Source organism: Parasteatoda tepidariorum, chromosome 10 (genome assembly GCF_982258835.1).
Source record: "Parasteatoda tepidariorum strain Cologne lab strain chromosome 10, Ptep-v5.0, whole genome shotgun sequence".
NCBI lineage: Eukaryota > Metazoa > Arthropoda > Arachnida > Araneae > Theridiidae > Parasteatoda > Parasteatoda tepidariorum.
In genome coordinates this window covers 9,111,067-9,133,828 of record NC_141764.1, presented here as the reverse complement: position 1 = coordinate 9,133,828, position 22,762 = coordinate 9,111,067, and the positions used below count along the sequence as shown (strand labels likewise).

Below are 22,762 nucleotides of genomic sequence, written 5' to 3'. Positions count from 1 at the left end.
GGCCGCTTCGCCACATCCTTTGTGTAATTCTCATAAAAAAGTTTTTTTCGTCAAAATAATTAAAATTTATTGACTCTAAGGCTAAAATAAAGAAGTGTGTCCATTATTCTAGCTTCAATAGAAAAGACACTTTATTACATAGAGTAGGGGGTGGGGGTATTGTATGTCAGCCAAGAATTAATATCCCCTTTTCTTCTTTCTTTTTTACTTCTCTACTTCGGGGGGGAGTTGTTATTTTTCAAAAACAGTCATTAAACTCTTCACTAAAGTCAGAGTAAAAATGTGTGACTTTTTTTTAAAATTGCGTGCTGCGTATAAATAATTATTGTTGTAGAATTCTTTCTTCGACTTTTTTGTGTGCCGTTCGTAAAAGCGTTTCTTTCACTGCGTTGTCTTATGGGCTCATTTTGTGTATTTTCATTGATTGGAAAGATTAGCCTACTCAATTAACACTTTTCGAGACATTGAAAGCAGGGTTTTGTCTAGAGGAAATCCATTTATTTCTTCCACGTCAATGGAAGAAGTTTGAAAGACTGGAAGAAACTAAAAGTGGCAATAAGTAGATTATAAGGAAAATGTGGTAGGTTACAGTCCCTGAGCAAATTATTAGTCTCCTTGTATGATTATGTGTAATATTATAATTATCAGGTGATACTTATTATAATTATCAGGTGATACTTATTATAATTATCAGGTGATACTTATTATAATTATCAGGTGATACTTATTATAATTATCAGGTGATACTTATTATAATTATCAGGTGATACTTATTATAATTATCAGGTGATACTTATTATAATTATCAGGTGATACTTATTATAATTATCAGGTGATACTTATTATAATTATCAGGTGATACTTATTATAATTATCAGGTGATACTTATTATAATTATCAGGTGATACTTATTATAATTATCAGGTGATACTTATTATAATTATCAGGTGATACTTATTATAATTATCAGGTGATACTTATTATAATTATCAGGTGATACTTATTATAATTATCAGGTGATACTTATTATAATTATCAGGTGATACTTATTATAATTATCAGGTGATACTTATTATAATTATCAGGTGATACTTATTATAATTATCAGGTGATACTTATTATAATTATCAGGTGATACTTATTATAATTATCAGGTGATACTTATTATAATTATCAGGTGATACTTATTATAATTATCAGGTGATACTTATTATAATTATCAGGTGATACTTATTATAATTATCAGGTGATACTTATTATAATTATCAGGTGATACTTATTATAATTATCAGGTGATACTTATTATAATTATCAGGTGATACTTATTATAATTATCAGGTGATACTTATTATAATTATCAGGTGATACTTATTATAATTATCAGGTGATACTTATTATAATTATCAGGTGATACTTATAATTATCAGGTGATACTTATTATAATTATCAGGTGATACTTATTATAATTATCAGGTGATACTTATTATAATTATCAGGTGATACTTATTATAATTATCAGGTGATACTTATTATAATTATCAGGTGATACTTATTATAATTATCAGGTGATACTTATTATAATTATCAGGTGATACTTATTATAATTATCAGGTGATACTTATTATAATTATCAGGTGATACTTATTATAATTATCAGGTGATACTCTGCAGATTTATTGTTTTACGAGACTGAAACCGGTTTGAACTTGTTTACGGTCGTCAATGGGTTAAATTAGGCTATATATAATATAAATTCAACGATTGGCTAAATTAGACGATATATTATATGAATATAGAATATTTATTTTATCAGTATTATATTATTATATTGCAATAGTTAGATCAAATGATTAGACTCACTGTGGTTTTTTAATCTTGACATGTTTTGCACGAGTTTATAGGCAATACTTTTATATTTAAATATGCATGTGATGGGTTTTTATTCAGGAGATTTTTTACATACTTCCTATTTGTATTTATTTTTAACGTATTGCATTACAATGTTAACCCACTGATACACGAACGTAAACAAGTACAAACCGGTTTCAGCCGTTTAAAAGCAATGAAGCTGTAGAGTATCACCTGATAATTAAGATTTTACATAGAATCTTATAGTGTCTCTATTAATTTGGCCAGGGAATGTATAAGAATAAAAATGACTATAAGGAAAGCTTACATTTAAGCAAATAAAATTTAGTGCCAGAAGGCAAAGTTTTTCGCACCTAATTTTATGAAAATAAATAAATATCTTCATACTATTTATTTAAATTCTAATTTGAAATTAATACCTTTCCTCGGGAAATTTTTAATACCCTTTAAATATTGATAGCCTTTCTAACAAGCGCCCCCTTAAAAATCTTCACCCCCGACGTCAAGATCGTATGTGTTAAATGGAGTAACTTAAAACTCCAGCACGTTGTGTTTATGTTACGACCGAAATCAAGAGAATGTCGACTTTCAAAGGTGAATGTCAACAATCGCATAGTCGCTTCGGTGAATGTCCAAAATATTTGTTATATCTCATTTGATATTAATTTATTCTTTAATATTATTATATTTATTCGATATTTTAATATCTGATGAGGATAGATTAGGAGAAACATCGGTGTTCGGAATACTGATTAAATGCGTACTGGGCACTGGCACCTGACCTTAAAAAAACATAGATGTAGGGCATACCGGGCAAAAGTATACCGGGCAGTGGCACTTAATTAGTAAAGTATATATTTTGGAAATTTACTGAGGCGACTATGTGATTGTCAATATTCCCAGGTGGTCCGGTATAGCCTGGTTGGTAGGGCATTGGGCCTATGTTAAAGAGGTCTCGGGTTCGATCCCCTCTGGCTGAAGACTCCCCAAGTAGTAAATGGTGACTGATGCACGTGAAATCTGTCAAAGTCCTCCATCTTCCCATAACAAATCATACCTCTCAGGGTACTGATTCCGGAGTTTCATTGTCTTCTGGATTTCTTCAAAATTACAAGGCTCATTAGTAGTCGTAAGTCCAAAATTGGGTCGGCTGTTCAGCTACTGCTGTAAAATAAAACAAAACCACCAATTTTGGTCATTCGCAGTAACATATATATCTGCATAGAGAACTTGAAATATAGCATAATTTTAGAAAAATAATTTCATTCATTCAAACATATTTGAAAAAATTATAACAGATTTTGACATTTGCTTACAAACTATCAGCTTTTTAAAGAAATTTCAAATGTGTTTGCCAAGAAATAAGGGAATAAGTCTACTTTACTGCTCAATCCATATATCTTCAAAAGAACCTCAATGGGCCCTGAGATAGCCTGGTTAGTAGGATGTTGAGTTTCTGTCCGTGTGTACGGGAGTTCGAATCCAGCCATCCGAAGAATCCCTTTGTATTAAATGGTGACTGGTGCACGTTAATCCTTTCGTGGTCACAAAGTCCCAAAACAAATCAATACTTCTTTGGATACTGAATTGGAGATGGGTCGTTTAAGTCAAAATTATGATCTGTAGATGAATGAATGGGTGTATGAATGGGTCCGCTTTGTAAAACGGGCTGTGACGAGTGGCTGAAGTCGTATTCGTGACATAGATGGCGCCACTTAAAAACAAGAAACCCTTTGCCTTAAATTTGATTGTTTACCCAACCAGGTTTGTTGGCATGGCAAGTAGGCAATAGAAAAAACAACAATAGAAGAAACAGAACCTTAATAAACTGAAATTTTTATTATTTTTCTTACAATTTTGCGCTCAGCGTATAAATAACTTTCAATGAGAAAGATCAAATAAAACGTTTCAAGTATGATTAAGTTCTATGCGTTTTTTAAATGTCCCAAAACTAACTTTTTGTTGTGATTCCTTATTTTAGGTTGTACCTGATTAGCAATGCTGATTCCTTTGTGTATTTTTTTTTAAATTTTTAGTTTTTGCTTAATTGAAAGATGAACTGTTGAATTTTGAATTATATCAATTGATGATTACAAAAATAAACATGTCTGCGTTTGTGAAAAAATAAATTGTTCTGATAGAAAAACCTCATTTAAAATGCAAGAGAAGGAAAGGTTATATTTTGTGCAAAGTATAATTAAGCAGAAAAAGATAAAAAAATGGAAGAAAAACAACTAGCGTGAATAAAGCACAAATAAAAGTACGAAAATGGATATACTATAGTTTCGATTCTCTAATCAAGATATTTGTTCGTCTGTCCTTACTGGTAATGAACAAAACTTACAGAAAATGTTACTTCATTACTATGTTATTTTAATAAATTTTTAAAAATGTTTATTCTATGAAATTGTGAAAGAATGAAGAAGTGCTTTTATAATCAAACCTAAACTTTATTTCGCCAAAATGATCGACGTCATAGACATTTTTCGTTAATTTGCTTGAAAATACAGTCCTTGGCTAAATTATTAGACGCACTATAAGATTCTATGTATGTCTATTGTCTTAACGCGACTGAAACCGGTTTGTATTTGTTTACGTTTATGTATAAATTGATGAAATTAGACGATATATAATATAAATTCGACCATTGAATAAATGAGACGATATATCATATAAATATAAAATATTTATTACATCAGGTATTATATTAGTGTATTTTAATAATTAGACCAAATGATTAGATGCACTGTAGTGTTTTAATAATGACATGATTTGTACGATTTTATATGCAATACTCCTATATTTAAACATACATGTAATGGGTTTTTATTCAGGAGATTTTTTACATACTAGGAGGCTTCGCCCCCTGCTGGCTGGCGCTCGCCAACCCCCGGAACTGCTTTCGCAGTTCATTTCGGATTGCTTCGCAATTCGATGCTCGCTTTGTTCACGCATTGGATACGTTCTTAACGTCTAGCTTTTGTATACTTTTTTGAACACTGAAGTTCCGATAACTTTTCACTGTAGAAAATTCTAAACCTGTGCATTTCAATATTAATTTGAAATTGCAAACAGTTCACATATTTTTCTTAATCACACTATTTTAAATTTCAGTTGTTGAGAAAAGTAACTTTTGTAAGTTTTGTTTTAAAGTCTTTCCCACCAGAGGGCTAAAACCATGTGTTGTAAAACAATATGAAATAGTACTGAAAGACGGATGTAAAGCATCAGCTTCCATGAAGATAATTTTGTGAGAATTTTTTTGATAATTCGGTGAGAATTGGGTATAATATGAAAAAAACACAACTACTTCGATTTAGTAGGAACAACATATGACGCAATGCTAAACGAATGGAATTTAGTTGTTGTTTATTTAGTTATTGTTATTAGTAGTTGTTGCTATTTGTTTTAGTTGTTGTTGTTTATTTAGTTGTATTTAGTTTCAATAACTTTTCTTTATAATGCAATAAAATCTGGCGAGCAGCTATTTAAACGATCGAACACCTCGTTTGTTTATTTGTGGCTTGAAGTTAGGCTCGCAGAAAATGCCGTTCATGGGTTAAATTTAGTAGGAACAACACAACCTGTGACGTAGGCTATATTATACCCAATTCACTCGATTAGACATATGATATGCTCACTACGTGCTCTTGCGCGCCGAAGCCTATCAATTAAAACGTATTAGCGTTTTATATAATATAGATCAGCCATATGATGCTCACTACGTGCTCTTGCGTGCCGAAGCCTATCAATTAAAAATGAAAACTGTTGCCAACGCGAGAAAAGAAATATCATCGGTTTTATTGATACACACGTATTAACGCTTTATATAATATAGATATCCCATTTGTATTTATTTTTAACGTATTGCATTACTATGTTAACCAATTAATACACGAACACAAACGAGTGTAAAACGGTTTCAGCCACGTAAAGGCAATAAAGCTGTATTGTATCAACTGATAGTTAAGATTTTACATAGAATCTTATAGTGCGTCTAATAATTTGGCCAGGCACTGTATATTATGTATTATCATAATTTATTCATGTATTATTTTTCTGGGAGAGGAGGTTTTGTGAAAGCATGAATTGATTGGGTGATATTTTTTTTCAGCTCCTCCTCGCAGTTTTGACTTCAACTACACCAAGATGTCTTCCGAGTCGGTGGTGAATTTTACGTGTGAGGCGGACGGCGTCTTTCCCATGCCCAAGATCACACTCCTGCAGCTGGACTTGCCGGAGCGTCAGGCCAGTCTCGTGTCCGGCGTCAAGACGATCACGAGCAGTGGGAAAGGGGGCGCCTACTATGTCCAGGTATCCAGAGAGATTCGGGACTGGGAATTAACCGAAGAACCCACCGTCTTCGAATGTGTACTTTCTATACCGGGTACAGATTATGAGAATCAAAGGAAAATACTATACTTTCCAGGTGAGTACACAATTTATTTCTTTGTTGCCTAGCAACGGCATAGAATTTCCCTTTAAATGTTTTCTCTAAACGCCATAGAGTGTTTTTTTTTTATTAGTGGCATGCACAGAAAAAATATATAAGGAATTCCCACCCCATTGTTAAACCATATAAAAAAAAGGTCAAAAAACGTTTTCTTCGATGCTCTACCTACACTCGCCCAAACGGTTTAGCGTAATGCTACCACATAATTCTTAACTGATAGTTGAATGGATGAGTTTATCGTTTTCTCTTATTATTTTTGTTTGAATTTATGAAGTTTTTTTTTAATCGTTTGGTTTTTGTTATCGTTTGGTTTGTTTGTTATCGCGTTCTATGCAATGCTTAGATATTAATACTGTAATGATGATATGCATGCCGTGTGCAAATGATAACTAAAGTACAGTTTGCTAAGTAAAACTACGATTTACTTTATATATTTAAATTTGTAATCCTTTTTTATTTTTCTCAAATTTGTTTCAATATTGAATAAAATACATATATATACATATATGCATGACATGCCCCATTACTCCTTTTAAACTAAGTAATAAAATCCGAATAGCGTTTTTAAAATAAATTTTTTTCTCTTTTCTATTTATAGTAGAATTTGTCACATAACAATGAAATAAAAAGGAGTAAGTAAATATATGACAGAAAAACATTCCACGCATTACAAAACTAAAATCTGAAATGAAATATTTGGAATGGGTACTTGCACTTAATAAAGAAGATCACAATACCCACACATGAAACCTATGTCGTCAGCTCCAGCTAATCGTTAAGTTACCCCACATAAGGCAGAATGTTAATTAACGTGAAGTTGATTGAATACAGGGTAGTATCGCTCATCAAATTTGTTAAACTATAATTCTTTCCCGTCTGAGTCTTATACTTAGATTTTTATGTATTTTATTTTAACCGTAATATACTTTTATTTTGTGTATCTGGCAACTTCGATGCATAGTTAGTTTGTGTATGTCTACATGGTTTCGTGCCTGTCTTTATGTTAAGTAAGAAATATATAATGAAAGAATTGATCTTTTTATGGAAGAATATAGAATGTGACACTTACGAGAGTGACAGGCTTAGATTACTCGAAATTTAATAAAAAGAACAGTTGCAAACGTAAACAAATGCCACGCTTCAACAACCCATCACGATCGATATATCCACACTACGTAGGTATCCCATTGATTGGGAAATTTTGTGTTTCTACATAAATGCATGATATGGAAGAATTTACCCCGACCCGCCCTTAATTAGGACATACGGGTAAATGTTTATTAAAATAAAAAAAAATCCAGAAAACAGTGCAAACATAAAATACATAAAATACACATCAGACAAGGCAACAGCCCATGAACATGGCGGGCGTAGAGCAGCTAAAATCATGTAAGGTGATAAAAATTTAAAACAGCAAAATTTTAAGTGTCAATTAAAAGAATAATTTAAATGAACAATTTAACAAAATTTGCAAAAGAGCAATATTGTAAAACATTTAAAAACAGTACTTTAAAACCAATCAAATAGTACAAAAGTAAATATCAATAAAATTGGAGCAAGTAAAAGAAGAAGAGTTTATAAAAGACGTAGTAAAAAAAGTGAGACACCCAAGCTAGAAGGAACAAGTTCCGAGACATTAAAGACCGTCCCCCAATACATCTTATAAAGTTTGTTTAATAATCTTTTTTATGATATTTCTATAAGTCAGCTTAGCATAGCATTGATGTTGTTATTAAAGTTATTGCCCCGGATTGTCTGGAATTGAGAACAATTCATTAACAAGTGATCAATAGATTGATATTCACCACAGCAATTGCATTCTATTTTGCTTGCATGATATGAAAAATTTCGAAACACTACCGTACATTTGCGCAATCCTACCTTTATTCAATAATTTTTATTGAAATGAAGCAATAGAACTAACCGCACCCAGCTAAGTTTTTCGTTCCTTCATACTATAAATATAAAAATTATTCATGATATAATCATACCGTAATATGACGTTAAGGCCGGTTTACATGATCCTGATTGAAATTGATGGAAACTTATTTTGCTTGGATCGTGTAAGCGATCTTCCAAGTTCTTGGTCTAAGTCCCTGAAAGATAGTTGAGCATGTTCGACTTTCTATCTAAGTTTTAACGCCCTTTACCAATCAGCTTTTAAAGTTTTGTTACGTCATTTCGTTGTCCGTTTTCATAAATTTTATTCCGAATAAATTAATCTGTTAGGGTCTATTTGTGTTATTATGATTTTATTTGAATTTATTTTAGCAATTTTGAAGTCATGTAAGCATGATTTTTTTTAATGTTGAATATGAGCAATGCGCATGCGCAGGTTTTTCACCCGACCCATCGGTGACATTCAAGAACTTGTATAGTGTCGACGAATCACCCAATTTCTTGGACAGAGAAATTCTTCCAAGTTATCGGATTCAAGAACTTGGACCATGTAAACAGGCCTTTAAACTATAAGCCATATAGTGTGGAAAAACAACTGTAACCGTTTTCTTTTGTGTAATATCTTGGGAACGCATTGGGCCCCTATTTACCAACCTTGGCTCAACAAGGTTTTAAAAGAGCCATTATTTTGCCAATATTGGACCGATATAGAAATGTTCGATATACCCGATATTTTACAGCCACTCAAATTCAGTTGATATTTTATTTCCCTTATTTACTCAATATCGGCCTCATACAGATTTTTTTTATTCACCCGATATTTTAAAGCCGTTATTCAGCCTATATCGGTTTGATATAGAAGTGTCAGACTCAACTGATGTTTTATAGCCGTTATTCAGCCAATTTAAATCCTGCAATATAGACCAACTAATGTAAAATTGTTTTTAAAGTTGTGATGATGTTAAGTAGAAGTTCATGAATGAAACATTAATGTATTATGCATTTTTTTTAACTTACAAATTTTCTGAATGCTACTGAATTAATTCACCGACATAGATACTTTACATGTTTAGCAAATGTTTGTTAATAGACTGACTATTGTTCCTTTGAATTGGAATTGCTTAATGTCCTTTAAGCATGATAGGAAGCAAATTCAATCACTTTACAGATTTCTAATATTGTACATGTTACTTCAGATCTTTGCTAGAAACCAGTGAAAAAACAAGGGTAGGACTTCATCAAGGTTAAATTTGTGATTTAGAGGAAATAGTCGTTTGTTTTAAGGAAAGCACGTTATGGAATTTTAAAAATCTGTCTCCATAAATTCTTAGATGTTTACTGAAGAGAGCTTTTATTTTAATGTGGATATATCAGTCAGAAAATTAAACAAAGATCTGAGGGACGTGACCGAGGGTCATTGTTGGTGTTGGTGTCCATGGTAACTGATAAGAGAGCGATTATTCCCGTTCTGTTCGTGAAGATAAGATAATAGGAGGCAATTGCAGTCAATTGAATTCCCCCTTAATAACTTACTCCTTTGCTACAAAAAGTTCGAAAGGAACAGAAAAAAAAACTCTTGCGCGTCTGGTAGAACTACGTGATACGAAAAATGAACGATTAACGTAGTTCGAGTTGATAAAACCCTTTAAATACGACTTCACTTAACTTTTTGTGTCGTAATGTGGAATGTGTCCGCAGGCTGTTGAAATTTTTTTTTTTTATGAAACACCTACCAAAATGTAATGGTTATAACTCATTAAAATCAAATAATAACAGTTTATTTATTTGTAACTAAAAATTGTTACATCTTTATTATACAGGGTTCCCACAGTCCTTCAAAACTGCTTAACTTTTATTTTGGAAAATAATGACCCTTGAAAGTACTTCATTTTGGTTCAAGTTTTTTAAAAGTGCTTCATTTTTCAGCATCACTGCAGTTGATAGGAATTATTTTTCAGTTCAATGTTTTAAAACAAAAAATTGTTCTGTTATCACCTAGAATCAGACCATGCACTGAGAGTAAAGCATTTTAGAGAGACAAAAAAGGATATATGTGAGAGGGCTACAGGCAAGGGAAAAAAATTTGAACTAGAATCCATAACAAAAACTATTTCCAAAAATATTGGAAGAATTAAATAAATTTGTGTAATATTTCAGTGAGTAATAAGTAACTGTATATTCATAAATAAGCAGATTGTTACGTAAAAATTTAAATCTACCCAATTAGAAGATCTCAAACTTTTTGTTATCAATGTCTATTAGAATAAAATTCAAACTTAGATTTTAATAATCATTTTCAATTAACATTGCAACTTAATATGCTATTTTTAGAAAAATTTCTATTCAACTTTTGGTTGCTTTATAATTAGTATATGTTTTTCGTCAGATTGTGTAGTAAAATTATGCAAAGTTAATTCCTAATATCAGTTTTAGGCTGGAAATAATTGTAAAGCTCATCATAAAAGTAAATATTACACATGATGTTGAGTAATAATTTCAAAATGGTTAAGTTACAAATTATTTTCAATATGTTTTTCATTAAATTTTTCAATGTATTTTTTCAAAACTATAATTCATGATAAAAATAAAATATCAAACCATAATAATAGTAGAGAATAATATTAAGAATGATAGTAGATGGTAAAGAATTATTACAAGTAAATGTCTATGAATGATGAAAAAATAAATAATTTATCAATATTTGTTGATTAAGTAACCTTACCAATTTTCTGGTCATAGGAATGTGTTGATACATTTGAAAAATCATTTTAGACCCTTTTATTTACAATGTTTCACCAAAAACTAATAAAAAATATATTGGTTTGAAAATTATAAATACTAAACATAATTGTATTTTTATTCTATACTTTTCACATAAAATATTTATTGCAGTGAATTTTAAAAAAAAGAAATATATTAAGTTAAGCCTAATGAAAGAAAAGTGGAATGATTTAAGGTTAGATATTAGTTAAGGTTAGATGTTAGTATGACCAGTTTTTACTTGAAATAGGACTTAATTTAACGTGGCGACAAGGGACTTTCAAAGAAACAAAAATTTGTCAAAAAATCGATATTTTACATTTTATATTTTTGAAATCTAGGCATTTAACTGAACATTTTAAAAAAAAATTCTGGAATAAGAGCAAAATTGATGAAGTTATGGCCATTTCAGTTTTGACCACACCCCTTTGTTTACCTTTTTTTGCCTGCTTAAAATTAGTTAAAATTAGTTTAGTTTAAAATTAGTTTTAAATTAGTTGAATATTTTGTTAATTTTTTTAAAAAATTTAAAGTATATAATTATTAAACTAGCTCATTAGACAAGATTTATAGGTATTTATATCAAAAACAAGAAATATTTGTTCAGAAGTAAAATTTGCAATGAAAAAATAGTAAAAGTCATTTTTCTCAAAATGTCTTTTTTGACAAATTTACAAATTTCAAACTGTTCCAGCGTAATGAATTTTCATTCTATTGACCTGAGAATTTAATGCTATATATTTATGAATATTATTAACATTTTGTTGGAAAAGTTTTTTGAATTAAGAGAATAGAATTTTTTTTATACATGATATTTTATAGAGGAATGATGATTTTTTCCTAAAAATGTAGGTTTTTTACTGTTTTTTATATGTTATTCGTTTCTATAATAAAAAATAGAAAAAGTACTCCCAACAATTTTTTCAATATTATCTAATATGTAATATTTTAAAAGAATTTTGTCATTTTGACAAAATTTCAGACGCGAGGAGTAATATAAAAAAAACATAAAAAATTCAAACATTTAAATTTTTTAATTTCTTAAAATTTGAAATATTTTTTTGAAATTTTGTATAACAGTTGTTTTTAACAATATAAATGTATTCTGAAAATTTCAAGCAAATCCCTTGATAATTTCAGAAAAAAAAATTGAAAGTCCCTTGTCGCCTTAAGAAAACTACTCTCAAAACTTCTTAGTATTAATTTTTATAATATATACCCTTATAAATGAAACGTTTTGTTAATTGAGGGGAAAGAAAAAGAATTTTTTTTTACGTAACTGAATATTTACATAGATTGGCCCATAGCTGAATATGTGATGCATGTCTAGTAGCGAAATATATAAGCTTGTAATAATTTTTTAAATATTTTTCCCAAATTTCTTTATTTGCTCCTTTTTTTAATGTATGGAAAAAATTGCAAATTTTAATTTCTGCGCCTAATTTAACTGTTCAATTTCAATGAAATGATTAAAAAGAAAATACAGATAAGTTTCATACATGTCGTTAATCCTTAACAATCTTATAATGTTTGTAAAAAGCCCGACCCGGGTTTGCAAAAATTGTTTGGTCCTACTTTGGCGAGCCCTGTTAATAAAATTTTATCAGTACTTACATTATAATAAAAATTTTTATACATGGACTTTTTTTAAGAGTGTTAAATAATTAGCACTGTGACTGGTTGTATATATTTATTCGATGATAAACAATCAAACTATTTTTAAGGTCCATAATTTTTCAAAAAAAGTTCTTAATTTTTACCGAAAAGGTTCTTAAAAGGGCTTAAGTTTTGCTTTGTTAAAGGAGTGGGTACCCTGTTATAATTGTGTGTTTTTATTTAAATTTATGATCAGCGTTCAGAAATCAAGCCTTTTTTGGGGTTTACGTTTATTAATATTCAATTTCGTTGCTTGTAATTTTGAAACTAACTCAAAAGACCAAGGACCGTGGTGGCTCAGGTAATAGAGCGCCCGCCTTCCAATGAGGTGAGCCGGATTTAAATCCCACCAATGGCTGGTCTTTACGAATTCCGCATCTGGCTTGCACCGACCACAGTGCTGACAAAAAATATCCTCAGTGGTAGACGGATTATGGTTTAGAGTCCCCTTGCCGCCGGCTAACCATGGGAGGTTTTCGCGGTTTTCCTCTCCATGTAACATAAATGCAGGTTAGTTCCATCAAAAAGTCATCCACGAAGGCAAATTTCTCCCACTATTCGATTCAGGAGTGCCCTTTGTCTTCTGGATTGGGTTCAAAATTGCAAGGCTACGGAATTGAACGTCGGTAGTCTTGTCAATGATGGTTATAAAATGAAATAAACGAGTCATTTCGTATTTTAAACGCTGACTTTGGTGTCAGGGTATGATACAGTTGTAGGTAATCGTTTCGGACACTTTAATTGATGCAGTAGTCTAAATTTAATAACAACTGTAAATTTACCCTTGACAGTCTTGTAAAAATAAACAATTAACATGTTCAGTCCTTAACTGAAAAAGCTATTTTGTTATTAAAAAAATGTATTTGAATGATTTAGGAAATTCTTTGGAATATTTGAATGAAAATACATCACATTACGAATTTATTTAGGTATTTATTTATGACTTTTAACTGTCGTAAGCGCAAAAAAGGTTCAAACATTGGGACAAATTGGCCTTCCCAGAGGAATTTTATATGGAACTTATGTTCATTTGCGTGACATGGAAGAGGTGTTTATGCTCCTGTATCAATTGGTTTACATTGTAATGCAATACGTTAAAAATAAATACAAATAGGAAGTATATACAAAAAATCTCCTGAATGAGAATCCATTACATGTATGTTTAAATATTAAAGTATTGCTTACAAACTAGTGCAAATCATGTAGTTATTAAAAAAACACAATGCATCTAATAATTTGGTCTAATTACTATAATATACTAATATAATGCTTGATATAATAAATATTCTAGATCTATATAATATATGGTCTAAGTTTATCCTATCGATCGTGTATCAATGGGTTAAATTAGACGATATTTAATATAAATTTGACGATTGGATAAATTAGACGATATTTAATATAAATTTGACGATTGGATAAATTAGACGATATTTAATATAAATTTGACGATTGGATAAATTAGACGATATTTAATATAAATTTGACGATTGGATAAATTAGACGATATTTAATATAAATTTGACGATTGGATAAATTAGACGATATTTAATATAAATTTGACGATTGGATAAATTAGACGATATTTAATATAAATTTGACGATTGGATAAATTAGACGATATTTAATATAAATTTGACGATTGGATAAATTAGACGATATTTAATATAAATTTGACGATTGGATAAATTAGACAATATTTAATATAAATTTGACGATTGGATAAATTAGACGATATTTAATATAAATTTGACGATTGGATAAATTAGACGATATTTAATATAAATTTGACGATTGGATAAATTAGACGATATTTAATGTAAATTTGACGATTGGATAAATTAGACGATATTTAATATAAATTTGACGATTGGATAAATTAGACGATATTTAATATAAATTTGACGATTGGATAAATTAGACGATATTTAATATAAATTTGACGATTGGATAAATTAGACGATATTTAATATAAATTTGACGATTGGATAAATTAGACGATATTTAATATAAATTTGACGATTGGATAAATTAGACGATATTTAATATAAATTTGACGATTGGATAAATTAGACGATATTTAATATAAATTTGACGATTGGATAAATTAGACGATATATTATATAAATACTGAATATGTATTATATCAGGTATTATATTAGTATATTATAATAATTAGACCAAATTATTAGACGTTTTGTAGTGTTTTAATAATTTTGCACTAGTTTATATGCAATACTTTTATATTTAACTATACATGTAATGGGTTTTTATTCATGAAATCTTTCATATACTTTCTATTTGTATTTATTTTTAACAAATTGCATTATAATGTTAACCAATTGATACACGAACATAAACACTTGTAAACCGGTTTCAGTCGCGTAAAAGCAATAAAGCTGAATAGTATCACCTGATTTTTCATAGAATCTTATAGCGCGTCTAATAATTTCGCCAGGGACTGTAGAGTGCATGAAAATCTGATCATCTAAGCAAAAGTTATTTTGGAAAGTGTATTTTTTTTTTCATTCTTAAATGTTTTCTATAAAATACGTGATTCAGTTATTTGTTTGAGATATTACGAGATGAAATCCTTTCGCAAATCGAAAGAGGGAAATACATCCATTTAAAAAAAAAAAAGAGGGAAGAGATAAGAAACCGCTGACGCTCTCCTCCACTCTAAGGCTTTAATGATGAAGCCCCTTTGCAAATTTAATAACGACTGAGGATTTGGAAAAAGGTTCTTTCCTCCCCGGAACACGTGCCTACAAATACGCGCATGGAGTTTTCAAACTACTTCACGGAGGCTGGCGATCCCGTGTTTTGGAATAAATTACACTGATTCCATTTCTTTTTTTGAATGACCTTTTTTCACAAATTCCGAAATTTGAATCTCTGCAAACATCCAGAACTTACAGTTCAGAATACATAATGGATAATATGAGAATAGATATTTATCGTGACGTATAATTGTAGAGTAATTCTGTTCTTTGCCTTATTAGTAAAATAGGAAAATTCTGATATATGATCAAACAAAGGAAACTACCCTTCTTTAATTGGCAGCATTTTTAAAATTAACATACAGTCACTGGTCAAATTATTAGACGAACTCTAAGATTCTATTTAAAATCTTAATTATCAGTAACATGTAATGGGTTTCTATTAAGGAGACTTTCAATATACTTCCCATTTGTATTTATTTTGAACGTATTTGCGTTACAATGTTAACCAATCGATACACGAACGTAAACAAGTGCAAACTGGTTTCCGCCGAGTAAAAAGAATAAAACTGTATAGTCACATTTATAACTCTAAAAATATTATGTTAACAGATTATCAGACAATATCTTGCACAAGGTCAAAGACAGTTTTTAAGCATTCATTTTTATAGAATTTTTCCAACACTTTTTTCAACAGTTGGACGAAAAGGTCATATCCCATCTGTCCGAACATAAACGAATTCAATTTATAAGTGAATACTTATTTTATTAACAGGAGCATGGGAAGAAGTCCTAGAATTGGCGAGTTATCGAATAATAATACAGCCAAAAATGAAGTCTAACATTATTATACATTTTAAATAATTTGGTGGAAAATTTAACGTTCTATGGAAAATAAAGTAATAGCCCAATTTAAAACAATTAAAAATGGAAATATTTTCAGTCGCTCTTTATTAAATGGAATGCAAATTCAATAACTCATTCAATTTTATTTTAACAGGACCAAGAATGCAGGAAAAAAAAATTAAAAGCTAGGAAATATGTGAATGCGGGTTAGTTTCAACAAAATGTCCTCCACGAAGGCAAACTTTGGTATCATTTTTGAAAGCTATTTCATATTACAGTCGGACTTCTATTTAACAAAATTCCATTTTGCAAATTTTTTTATTTTGCAATTTTTTTCGAGGAACCAAGAACATTTTGGAAATTTCTTTTCTAAAATAACTTCCAAATAGCGAAGTGAATTTTCTATTAACGAACTTTGAGATACACTTTCCCTATTTCCCGAAATATTTCAGAACTATTTCAAACATTTTATGGGGTAAGTGACTTTGAATTGATTTTCGAAACCACTTAACTATTAGAGAAAGCAGTAAAATCCCTTTCCTTTTTGTTTGCATTTCAAACGAAAAACTCAGATAAAATTAACTTATTTAATCAGTAGCAAATTAACTTAAGAAAGGTCGTGGTTATGCATGCTTAAAATAACTGTTATAATAAATGAAACTATAATTTTATACATATAATAAGCTTTTTCTTTTATTGAAAATGTATGTAGCATGATAGTGTAACACTAGATAATGTTTTTCTCTATTCTTGCTTTCCATGCAGATTTCTTTTACAGGGTTAAGATTTATAAAATAAATAGTAGATACTAGTTTACAAGATAAAGGTGTATCAATTTCTATTTTGATTATGTCTAGTGTTTATGAATTTAAAAACTGTTTTGTGTTGTTTAAGTATTTCAAAAGGTGATTTTCTATTTAACGAATTTTCCATATAACGAACTTATTATCGGGATTTAGCGACTTCGTTAAATAGAGGTTCGACTGTATATTCGAACAGAATTCTCGTTGTCGTGTTAAGTGCGCAGTTGTTGTTGGAGAGTTTATCCCCCTATACACTTTTAGAAAAGAAGTAATTGAAAGAGATGCTAGAAAACACTCTCGAGCGTCGAAGAGGGGGATGGGGGGATAACGCTTCCCTTGAGAGTTCTATTCGATCGAAACAGAGGGAGAAAAGTCGATGAAGACAAAACACATGTTGTAAAAAAAGATACAGAGAGAGAATTGTATATCGGAAAAGGGGGGAATGTTTTCTGACTTTTGATACCGCAGGAAGAAATATTACTTGTAAAATCAAATATATTGCCTTTCATTGCATAAAATAGAAAATTTTATTACAGACATGAGAAATTGAATTTAAGAGTTCGATATCTTGAATATTTGCTCTAAAAGACATTTCATTTGAATTTTTACTCGCATTTATTTTAGACGCCAAAACTGCTGTCGATTTAGGAATATTAATGTTTCGTGGTTTATTTTTTATTTAAACTTTCTTAATGTTTATAGTTTAATTAGTTTTATTTACTTATACATTTGCCCGGTATACCCTACATCAATGTTATTTCAAGCCCAGTACGCATTTATACGGTACTCCGAATACTGATGTTTCTCCTAATCTATCCTCGGCAGATATTAAATATAATAATATCAACGAATAAATTAATATCAAATCGGATGTAACAAATATTTCGTACATTCACCGAAGCAACTATGAGATTGTAGACATTCATCGGTGAAAGTCGACATTCCCTTGATTTCGGTCGTTCGCGGTAACATATATATTATCTCGGTAAAGTATTTAATTATTCTCGTATTTAATAATTTGTCTTAAAATGTCAGCTACGGTATGCAATGCACCGCGTAAAGTATTTTAAAATTCTCATATTTAATACATTGCCTAAATAGATAAATTATCGTATGCAATGCTTAGGTAAATTATTTAATAATTCTCATATTACACATGGGCGAAATGGGTCTTAGTTTGGATTTAATGGCGTCCACACATTTTTCAACTGTGTTCAAGAGTAATAGTAAACAGTGCGCATGCGTCATCATTGCATGCGTTGCTATGGCGACCGCTGCTGTTTTACTTTTTATTTTCACTAGCAGACATTTTTAATGTATTTACTTAATATTCATTTAAAGTATTTTTTATATTATTTTTATTATTTACGTGTAATGACTTGCTTGACGGTGATTTCAATATAAATACGAATGCTGAAGAAGGAAAAGTATTTTGTGAAGTCTTGAAACACGTACATAGGCAGACATGGAGACAGTTTTTGCAACCCATGATTTGAAATGTTTAACGGAGTCAATCCAGAAAGAAAAAGCATTTGACCCATGGGTAACCAGTGATCATAAAAAGGCGATCACAACTTTTATTTAATATATTTTTATAAATATTGGCGCCTTAACTTCTTCGTGTATTATTTAATTCTTTGTCTAAAACCGTTTCAATACAATGCTGATCTATTCTACACTGCCGGTACCATTAAAAAATGCTGAGTAGCATTGCGTGGGGTTGAATATCTTATTTCCAAACGAGATAGGACAGGAGACGTTTTTCATAAGAGTATTTTCTGACAAAAATTAAATTTCTTGATAATTATACGAGTTGATTGTAAAAAATGAGGTATATTCGTCATTTCCTACGTGGAATTCTTAAAATACGTTGTTAGAGGGAGAAAAGATGAAAACGTTTCTAGCTGACAGAGAGCGTCTTGGCTGAGATCCAACAACAGTTGTTTTGGAAAAGCAGAAGCAAATCGATCGCTTTCCCCTCACAGCCTGAGAGTGATACGAAAATGATATGCCTCTCTCTCTCTCTTTTTTTTAACGCTTTCAAACGTCTATTTTGAAATCCATCCTATAACACTCTCCCATTCAAGTTTTATTCCAAACACTTTACAATCGATATCCACCAATATTGAAAGAGATTATAATTTTGTATTCGTCAGGCACTCTTTTGAGTGTTCAACTTTACGTTACTTCGCTGCGGAAAAATTATAATGACGTGAAATGACGTAGAAAAATATATATACAGTGCGCGGATCACCCTGAAAAACTTTCGATTGAATGATCGGATCTTCACTCAATCTTAACGGTTTATGGCTAACAAATAAAATAGAACACAATGAGTAAAAATATCACGTAAAAACGGAAAATAAAATGTAAAGGAAAAAAAACAACATAAAATGAAGCAGAATAAAGCATTACTTAATGTGTTCTATTTTATTTGTAGTAAATTTTTTTTGAGTGCTCCTCACACTATTGTATTAATATATTTTGCTTTGGCTATATTGATACAATATTAGAAAGCACTCCTTTTCATGGATATAATCGTGTGAGTTGATAAAAAGATTATATCTTTCATTTTCCGGATTTTTATTCATTTTTTTCTTCCTTTTCTTCAGAATTTTTTTTTTGGATTATTTTATTATTATTTTTCGTTTACCCTTTCCTCCTTGTTCTGTAATTTTTTCCATGTTTTCTATTCATTTTTAATATATATATACATATATATATATATATTCATATATATATATATATATATATATATATATATTCATATATATATATATATATATATATATATATATATATATATATATATTCATATATATATATATATATATATATATATATATATTCATATATATATATATATATATATTCATATATATATATATATATATATATTCATATATATATATATATATATATATATATATATATTCATATATATATATATATATATATATTCATATATATATATATATATATATATATATATATATATATATATATATATATATATATATATATATATATATATATATATATTCATTTTGATTATATATAATCGAGTTTTGAAACAGTCGTATTTTTTTAAATTCGATTTCTCAGAAACTATTTGACCGATTTCGCTCAAATTTTGTAATATTTATAATGATGTACAAAATTCAATACTTTACAATTTGAACTTTTTTCCACGGTTATTAAATAAAATAATAAAAAATAATAAATATTTACTAAAAGCTATATTTTGTATGGAATTATCTTCGGATAAACGAGTTTTATAATTGTGTGCAAAAAATTTTCAATTCTCTTAGAAAGTTCTTCAAATATAGTAATACGCAAAAAGTAAAATTAACATTAAGGGGTCCAAATTTTGGAGCACTCTCCTGACTGTATTTTGGGGGTCAGGAGCTCGAATCCGCCGGGGAAAAAAAGATATGTTTATTCAGAGAAAGTACATTTTGTGTCTAATTTCGTAGCTTAATTTATCGTCTGCATTATTATTTATCCTATTTGAGGTCGCCCGCTTGAACCATTATGATGAAGTCCTAGAACGTGAAGATCTGATCATTAGGTTAAAAGTTATTTAGGGAGTTCCATTTTTTATTGTGCGCACTGTACATTCTCTTCTACATTGAAAGTAAGAAGAAAAAAATGATTTCCGTTAAGTCACCAATGTTTACCTCAACTGTTATTTTTCAACACATTATGGGAAAAAACGAAATTGCTTTGGATACTTTTTATTATACATATCGTCTTATTAAATATAAATGAATCAAAACAAAAGAATCAAAAATAAAAGAAATGATTGAATCCTTCTAAACATCGCTGAAAACCTCATTTTACGTAGAAAATTAACAACGCTTTTACACAAAGACCCTATTGAAACTTTTGAAAATTGATTGCAAAATCAGCAGTATAGTAATAAAAACTATTTATTAATTTCTATTATAAAATATGTGTCGAGTAATTAACCTGTTTTTTTTTTCTTGTACGTAAGAAAAGAAAAAAAATATTCCGCATACTAAATAATTGTATTTCAGTACGCATCGTTTAATGTATATTTATAAAAGAGGTGGAAAACACAGAATTAAATGTGTAAAATGGATGAATTTTGGCATTCATTAAAATTTCTGTTTCATTTTAAGTTTTATTTACGAGAAACAGAGATGTTTGCAAAGCAACCATGCGAGCACCCATTTTTATTTATTTATTACTATTATTTTTTAATTATTACTACTTTTTAATTATTATTATTTTTAATTATTTAATTGTAAAAAGAGTGTTAAGAGATGCACACCAGATGTTTTGAGCATTTTTGCAATAGCAATAAATAGGTTCACTTTTTACGTACTAAGAAAAGTAACATCTTTCAACTTAAAAAAGGAATATTAGAGAACTTAAATTTATGCTTTTAAAATTAATTGTATAGGATATTTTTAAAGCGTTTTTTTAAATTTTCAGATACTTGACATTCAAAAGTTCAACTCAAAAGCAAACGTTTGCAATAAATTCTAAACATTTGCAATAAAACTGTATCATAAAAGATGTTGTCATGAATTTGGAAATGTTTGTCAAAGTTTTTAAAATATTAAAAGACGGAGAAATGATATTTGGGACAGATTCTTCATAAAGTAAAATGCATCTTAATTATATACTGAATGCAGTCCCTACTGTTATTTTGATAGAAATTTCCCAAAGTTCCGAGTTTGTAGCAGCTATCTTATTATGGATGATCCTCAGTCCAGGGAAGATATACATTATCTCAAAGGAAAAGGTAAACTCCGCCAAAGGAACTCTTTTCCATTTCCACACACTAATTGCCTCTCATTAGTGCGAGATTCCACGAGAAACCGATTTCACTACTGCAAACATTTTCCTTCTCAGGAAATGATTGTTGGTTCTCCTTTTATGGCAGTTGGCGAAGAAAAACTGATAGGTGCACAAACCAATAGATTAGATAGCTCATCTTTAAACATTTAGGTTTTTAAATCCTTTTTATCTTTAAAAATATGGCATTTAATTTATTTGGTTTTATTTCATGTTTGAGATCCGAAGGTTTCTGTTTATGAGGTCAAATATTTAATGGAATCTATTCCATCTTTAGAACATGGTATTTAGTTTATTTTTTTATCATTAAAATGCGGTATTTTATTTGTTTTTGTAGTTGAGATTCACAATTCAGTTTATTTTCATGCTTGAGATGCAAAAATCCAATAGTTTATTTCTGTCTTTGAGTTGAGAAATCAAAATAAATGTTTTATGTCTCTAGAACATGGTGTTCATTTTATGGTTGATATCCTGTATTTAGTTGTATACTATGCATTAATTACTATTAGTTGTATACTCTATGAATTAATTTGTTTCATATTTTGGGAAATGGTGTTTAGTTTTTTTTTAAATTCTTTTGAAATCCTGTAAATTATTTTGCCTTTAACATCTGGTTAATTTTAAATTTTTAGTGAAAATTCAGCGTAAAAATATATTCATTGTTTTTATATATTGTTAACATCCTTTACAGGTGCATGTTTTTTTTTAATGAAATTTCATTCATTATAAATATGTATTATAATTAAGAAAATGATATAATTAACTACAATGTAATATATACTGATATTATAAAATATAATAGAACATATTTAACTATGTTATATAGTTAACAATATTTTACTGTATTTAACAAGAATCTATTATTTAATTATATATTATTATAATTTACATAATACCGTCGTTAACTATTTTTGACAAAATGCTGAAAT

At 29.3% G+C, this 22,762-nt stretch overlaps 1 protein-coding gene across 3 annotated transcripts in view; it reads left to right on the top strand.

The window, feature by feature from the left end:
* LOC107447594 (uncharacterized) overlaps positions 1 to 22,762 on the top strand; it is a 139,485-nt gene that overhangs the window by 103,661 nt on the left and 13,062 nt on the right. For all 3 annotated transcript variants that reach the window (XM_016062535.4, XM_087154003.1, XM_087154004.1), the window contains one exon: positions 5,984 to 6,298. In XM_016062535.4, the coding sequence (XP_015918021.1) occupies positions 5,984 to 6,298 (315 nt within the window). The remainder of the gene's footprint in view (positions 1 to 5,983; positions 6,299 to 22,762) is intronic.